This window comes from Arachis ipaensis, chromosome B6 (genome assembly GCF_059453495.1).
Source record: "Arachis ipaensis isolate K30076 ecotype BB chromosome B6, ASM5945349v1, whole genome shotgun sequence".
NCBI lineage: Eukaryota > Viridiplantae > Streptophyta > Magnoliopsida > Fabales > Fabaceae > Arachis > Arachis ipaensis.
This window is the reverse complement of record NC_142441.1, coordinates 126,835,864-126,843,375: the sequence shown is the minus strand read 5'-3', so window position 1 is coordinate 126,843,375 and position 7,512 is coordinate 126,835,864. Positions and strand designations below refer to the sequence as shown.

General features: G+C 35.0%; 1 protein-coding gene across 1 annotated transcript; it reads left to right on the top strand.

The window, feature by feature from the left end:
* The first annotated feature begins 651 nt into the window (after nt 1–651).
* Nucleotides 652–7,512, top strand: LOC107604959 (casein kinase 1-like protein HD16). Its single transcript, XM_016306678.2, has 17 exons — nt 652–1,070; nt 1,907–2,379; nt 2,761–2,886; nt 2,999–3,072; nt 3,168–3,237; nt 3,316–3,371; nt 3,472–3,543; nt 3,622–3,716; nt 3,840–3,906; nt 3,986–4,115; nt 4,207–4,425; nt 4,534–4,664; nt 5,504–5,678; nt 5,768–5,858; nt 6,439–6,596; nt 6,692–6,880; nt 7,045–7,512. Exons 2-17 carry the CDS (start codon nt 1,963–1,965, stop codon nt 7,102–7,104), a joined length of 2,130 nt encoding a protein of 709 aa, XP_016162164.1. The 5' UTR covers nt 652–1,070; nt 1,907–1,962; the 3' UTR covers nt 7,105–7,512.

The following is a 7,512-nucleotide window of genomic DNA, read 5'->3' as shown; positions in this document are numbered from 1 at the left end:
CCAGATCCAACTCGAAATAATGACCGGGTCTATTTTTGAGTGCCTTATTCGACCATAGATCCGGTAAAATCAAACCAAATTAGCCCCTAAAATGTTCGGGACTAGATCGGATCTTATCCAAAAAAAAAAAATGCACGTTAAATAAAAAAAATCTTATCCAAATATACTTGCATTAATTTTATGACCATGCTTTATAAAAAGATTAGTCATTAAACTAATTATTCTATAAAATATGCATAAAAATTATATTAAATAATGTATATAAATATATAAATATATAAAGATTAATTTTTTTATATACATATATATTTTTGTAATTTTGTAAGATTCTATTCTTTTGGATCAACAATTCAACGTTAATAAAAAGAAAAATCTTCTAGATCAACAGTTACAAATCACATAGGGACGATTGTAACTATATATTCATTCACAATTATGTATAAGAAATACATGGATAAATAAAAAAGAAATAAGATGTCAGATATAGGACATAAAACAATACACACCCACAACACAAACAAACAACAAACAACAAGCAACAAACTTCACTCGCCAATCGCCATTGCCACATTCTCCATCCCAAAACCATTTACTTATAAATAATTAATTAATATTAATATAATTTTAAAATATTAATATTAATATTTTTCTAGGCACCAAAAAAGAGAAAAAAAAAAAAAAAGAAAAGAAGGAAGAAGCAGGAACAATACATCAACAACAAAAACCAAAGAGGGGTAACCCCATATCTCTATCTTCTCTATCTATCATCTTCCACCTAATAATAATACCATACTCTCTAACCTTTCTTCTTCTTCTTCTTCATCTTCTTCTTCTTCTCTTGCGAACCCTAAATAAATTCATCTTCGATTTTGGTGACGATGATTGTTATGTTAACACAATAGCTTCTTCTTATTGTTGTTGTCCTTTGCCTTTTTCACTGCCTTGCATTCCGCATTCCTCGCGTTTCCTTCACTGATTCTTTCGCGATCCCACTTCGATCGCTCTCTTCTCTCTTTTGTTCGTGAATCGCCACCCGATCCTCTTCTTTTTGCAGCTTACCGGATCGATCTGTGAGTTTTTTAGTTTTTAGTTTTTCAATTTTTTTTAAACGTTTGGATTGTTCATTTAACATTTATTTATTTTATGGAAAAATTCTTCTTTGATCGTTTCGTGACTGGTGATAGTGTTGAGCAAACTTGATGGTCGGTTTTGTGATTTTGTTTTACTTTTTTATTTTTTTTGCGTGTTGATATTTTTTTGAAAAATATTGTTTTCATGATCGGTTCACGATTGGTTTTCTTCATGGAGCACTCAATCTGTTTTTGATAGGAAAAAAAGGAACTTTTTATTTTTATTTGTTTTAGGTTCGTTTTTGTGTTGTTTGGTTTAGTCGAAGCAATCGGCGAAAATTTGCAGGTTTGGAGTTGTGTGTAATCTGTTTAGATGGTGAAACTTGAAGCTAATAACTTGTTTGGCTTCTGTTTATGTATGTATTTTATTCTGGTTTTGTGTAATATAGTTTAAATTATTGACCGACAAATGGTGATATAAGAAGTACTGCGTGTTAAATTTGGAATGCTGAAAGCGACTGGTTGCATTTTATGCTTTTAGAGACATTCCTTTTCTTGTTGGATTGTGGAGTATATTTTGCTGAAAGTAGAACCTTTTTCTTGGTATCTACTGCCTTTTCAGTATGCTACTTTCTTTATGCTGTTATCTGCGGGCAAGGTGTGGCAAGCTCCATAGATATTTTTCACCCTACTTTTTCAAATTATGCTGCAGATATAGATAGATATTTTCAGTTTATCTTCCATGCTCTCTTCTTGCTACTGAAAAGGTTACTGAGTGAATGCTTGGAACTCATTTCTCTATTGATTTTATTTATTTATTTATTTTTTAATTGCAGAGGACTTTTGCGTAATTGGGGCGAATGAAGTGTTCTATGATTTGAATGGGGAGACGATGCCAGAGTTGAGAAGTGGAGCTAGAAGGTCGAAACGGCTTGGTGATCTTCAGCCTGGTCCACTACCCGTTGATCAAGGAGAAAATTGGGTACAACCTGCTCAGAACAGAACTAGGAGGAGAGTTGGAGGTGGAAGAGGAAGAGGGGGTAATGCTACAGCTGTAGGCAAAGGGCCATCACCAGCTGTACCCACAAGGCGAACTGCAGCTGGTAGAGGCCGTGGAGCAAGATTGATTGATCTAGACCCTGAACCTTGTGAAGCCCTTCCAGAACCTGTTGGTTTGAGGGCTCCTGAACCTGTTTACAATCAGGTAGAGGTAGTGGCCAATAATAATATTGTGATGGAGGGTGGAAGTGCAGACAAGGTGGCTGGAGGAGCTGAGGAAGAAGCAAGCACCACCCCTGTCCCTGAGAGGGTATCTCCCATTTTGGATATTGCCTCTTTTAATACTGATTTACTACATTTACAAATATATTTAGTTTATTTTGGATGATTTTATGATGCAGTTATCTGGTAATGATGGCTTATTTTGTTAACTTCTTAGATTTGCTGAATATAATAATTATTTATTTAATGCATTTATTACAGGCTTTTCTGTTTTTGTTAATGTCTTAAACTGGTGTTTATTGTTTTGTTTCGAAAATATGAGATAGTTGTAGAATTTTGATATTTTTAGAACAAAATTTATTATATATTTTTATACTGGTCCTTGTCATGCTTATTCAAGCATGTAGTGAAGGTTTGTTCTTAATTTCTTGTTACCTCTCATGAGTTGGTTATTCTTTTGGTGGTACAGGTACAAGTTGGTAACTCTCCTGTTTACAAGATAGAAAGGAAATTGGGTAAGGGTGGTTTTGGCCAAGTTTATGTTGGCAGAAGGATGAGTGGTGGTTCTGATCGAACTGGTCCTGATGCAATTGAGGTGATGTTAAAAATTCAATCTCTTTTTAAGGATTTACTGAAATACTAATAAATCCTACATGGGATGATACATTGGCATGTTTTCATTATATAAGTTTTAACTCTGTTTACAGGTTGCATTAAAGTTTGAGCACAGAAACAGTAAAGGCTGCAATTATGGGCCTCCTTATGAATGGCAAGTCTACAGGTAAGTTATCTGTCCTCTTTTCTAAACATGCTTATGAAGGGGACATTTCTCAAGACACTAGCTAATTCTCTCGGTTTGTTTTTGGTATTGAGCAGTACTCTGAATGGTTGTTATGGCATTCCCTGGGTTCATTACAAGGGTAGACAAGGAGATTTTTATATTCTGGTGAGACATGGTTCAAAACGTCACATCAGCATATGTTGACTTTCTATCTGTTGTCTAAAGGAAAATAAAATATTTCAGGTCATGGACATGCTTGGGCCCAGTCTTTGGGATGTATGGAACTCTCTTGGCCAATCGTGAGATTTGAATTCTCCCTTAGTTACCTTATTAGGTTAATTTATTAACTGCACTTCCCATTTCCATTTTGGTCCCATTAACCCTTCAGCATCTGGACAGGATGTCACCAAGTATGGTTGCTTGCATTGCAGTGGAGGCAATATCAATCCTTGAGAAGCTCCATTTAAAAGGGTAAAAGTTGATGGTTTTTTAAGTCTTATCAAGCCTAAATTGATTGTTTTTTAAACGAGTCTCATTTATTTGAATCAGCTTTGTGCATGGAGATGTAAAACCAGAAAACTTTTTGCTTGGTCAACCGGGAACGGCTGATGATAAGAAGTTATATCTCATTGATCTTGGTTTGGGTATGTCTTCCTTCAAAATCAGATGGCTTCAGTTTTACTTTATGCTGGAACTTTTTTCCTAGCTTTTATTTACATTGGCTATATGGTATTTATAATAATGTTTGTATCTTGTAATGTCTTCAGCATCGAGATGGAAGGATGCATCGTCTGGTCTACATGTTGATTATGATCAGAGACCTGATATATTTAGGTTCGTCAATGTTTGAATGTTGTGAATTTTGCATGATTATATTATTCTTCTCAGTGTTGATAATATCCTATTCCTTCAGGGGAACAATAAGGTATGCAAGTGTACATGCACATTTAGGTAGGACTGGAAGCCGAAGGGATGATCTTGAGTCCCTTGCATACACGTTAATATTTCTCATAAAAGGGAGACTACCATGGCAGGGTTATCAGGTGCATTTTTTCAGTCTATCTTTATTTCTTGTTTCCTGTTTAGAAGTTTTACATGATATATAATCTATTTATCTTTCCCCTTAATTTGCAGGGTGACAATAAAAGCTTTCTTGTTTGTAAGAAAAAGATGGCCACTTCTCCAGAGTTGATGTGCTGCTTTTGCCCTCCTCCATTTAAACAGTTCCTTGAGGCTGTTACGAACATGAGATTCGATGAGGAGCCAAATTATTCCAAGCTTATATCACTTTTTGATAGCTTAATTGAACCATGCACTCCATTGAGACCTATCCGAATTGATGGTGCTCTTAAGGTTGTCTTTTGATAGTTTTTATTCTTTTACTTTGCTAAATTATTATATATATTTTTTATTTTGTTTACTAATTTCTGTGCCTAAATGCCAAACCCTTAATATAAATAGGTCGGTCAAAAACGAGGAAGGATGCTTATAAATCTGGAAGAAGATGAGCAGCCTAAGAAGAAAGTGCGACTAGGTAGTCCTGCAACGCAGTGGATATCAGTGTATAATGCACGCCGTCCCATGAAGCAGAGGTAATCAATATACCCTCCTCAATCTGGCATATTGTTGATAATACGTTCTATATCATTTGCTGAACATGAATCTTTTTCCCCACAAATGGTGGAGCAGATGAGTGCTTTTGCTCAATAATTGAGTTGCTCTTTCTTTTAACACGAAAAAGTATATGTTTGTTGCTCATAGTATTTCTAGCATTTCTGACTATTGGCTGCAGTCTTCTTCCAAATGTTGATGTATACTGTAACTGATATGCAAAGCCACAGCAAGTCAGCCTTATATTGAGCATGTTGAGGCTCAAATTCCTTTGTGAATCTTGTTAAATGTCCTGCTTTACCTGATAATGGGAAGCAGTGGCATTGCTAATGTTCTCCTCCAAAACAAAAATAAAACAGAAGGATAGGAAAAGTAAGGACATACCAAGATATCATTTCTTAAGACAGCAGAGAAGTCTAACCTAACATGGTTATCAGAAATTCTATAAGCCTCTTGTTTAACAATAATAATCGTAAGCAAATTTTATAAAAATAGATTCAAAAGTCCCCCCTGCCTGGGAATCTCATAATCATAAGTTAATATGATTTTATAAAAAAATAAAGATTAAATCTTCTTTGTACGTAATAGCTGTTTTTGATTTATGTGATTGCGAATTTGTAATGGCACTTGCAATCGTTCTCAAATCTTTTTGACGCAATTGTAGTTATCATATGTAATGGTATTCAAACAAAGCAAGAATTCTTTGTAATTTCTAGTGCTTGATGCACTGTCTTGAAAGGACTATGCATGCATAAACTTGATTGCTTATCATATGCATTAAGCATTTCGGCCTTTTCTTAAATAACATCTTTGGTTGCAGATATCACTATAATGTAGCAGACACTAGGCTCCGGCAACATGTGGACAAGGGTATTGAGGATGGGTTGTATATAAGCTGTGTTGCCTCTTCAGCGAATCTGTGGGCCCTAATTATGGATGCAGGAACGGGTTTTTCTTCTCAGGTATATGAGTTGTCACCAGCCTTCCTCCATAAGGTATATTTCTTTCTTCTCAGGTTTATAAATTTCATTCTATTTAGCAAATATGTATTAGTGCAATGATTGATGTTTTGATGATCTCTCAGGATTGGATTATGGAGCAATGGGAGAAAAATTACTATATCAGTTCAATAGCTGGTGCAGTTAATGGAAGTTCTTTGGTTGTCATGTCCAAAGGTTTTAGTCTTACATTTTATATGATGTTTTAATTTGAGCTACTCCACTACTCAATTTTTTTACAATTTTTATTAACTTATATAGAAAAGACACGGGGTTGAATTATAGCGACCATTATTATTTTTCCATCAAGTTATCACTGATTCATCATTTTCCACCCTCCTTTTTACCTTTTTTCCTTACTGATTTTATGTAATTTATGTCCTTTTTCTGTACCTTCTAAGTGTTGGTCTTTTGTCTAGATTCTAATTATTTTGTTAGCATATTATTGTTGCAATGCTATTTAATTTGTGTCTGAGAAAGCATGTCAAATTTCTAAGTGCACAACATAAAATGCTGACCTTGGTCATTTTCAGAACCGGTTTAAACTTCAGCTTGTATATGCGATCTTGGATTCTAACAATATTTCCTTTGAAACAACTTATTTTGTTATAGAAGTTAACAAAAGAACATATCAGAATATTTTATCAGCAAAATTGCTTTTCTTTTGCCTTTTTTAGCTTCTGAGTTGAGATAGTTGTTGATATTGAAGTAGATGATGAGTTATTTTAATATCTCATAGTTGATCGTTGCTTTGCAGGGACTCCCTACACACAGCAGTCGTATAAAGTTAGCGAATCATTTCCTTTTAAATGGATAAACAAGAAGTGGAAAGAAGGATTCCATGTTACCTCTATGACTACTGCTGGCAATCGCTGGGGTGTTGTCATGTCCAGGAATGCAGGATATTCTGATCAGGTATCTAAACCGTTTTTGACCTTTGATACTTTATTATGTATGAATACTTTAACCCACCTTGATAAATGTTATTGCTTTTCATTTAATGATGAAAGGTTGTGGAGCTCGACTTTTTGTATCCGAGCGAGGGAATACATCGTCGATGGGAGAGTGGTTACAGGATTACATCTATGGCTGCTACTGCTGATCAGGCTGCTTTCATACTTAGCATTCCAAAGCGAAAATTGCTTGATGAAACTCAAGAGACTTTGCGTACCTCTGCCTTCCCTAGCACGCATGTAAAGGTATGAGTTTCTTGTGTTGTATTAGGCTGTTATTATATCATGGTTGGCTTTTATTCCATTCTAGGATGGCTAAATTCATTTATAGTCTTTTGTGGTTTGCCACTGCTGCTATTTCTCAATTGTTTTTTCCGCACAGGATACTAATAGTTTGATGTTTTTTGCAGGAAAAATGGTCCAAGAATCTGTACATTGCTTCAATCTGTTACGGGCGGACAGTTTGCTAGCTTCAGGATTGAAAGTTTGCCACCATTTGAAAAATGAGGCAAAATTTTAATGATGAAGCATTTCAATGATTATTAGGTTGGAACGGGTTGGTTTGCCTTTTTGCCCCCATTTCTGTTTCTTAAATGCAAGATGCCTTCCACTTAAAATTTTCATTATAATTGTAAAACAAATGGTAAGCGAGAAACAGAAACCGGTTATTCTGTGGAGCAAGTTCCCAATCAACCCGAGCCAACGGATAGCAACGATTTGTTGAAAGAAGTATTAACTTGTGTAATACAAGGGCTGATGCCTATTTTGGCCATGCTTTCATGGTTGTGTTTTTAAACAAATTGCGATTTTGTATGTAATGATATAAATTTTTACCAAGATCATCGTAAGCATTTAAACAAGGGAGTTCTACGGTACAA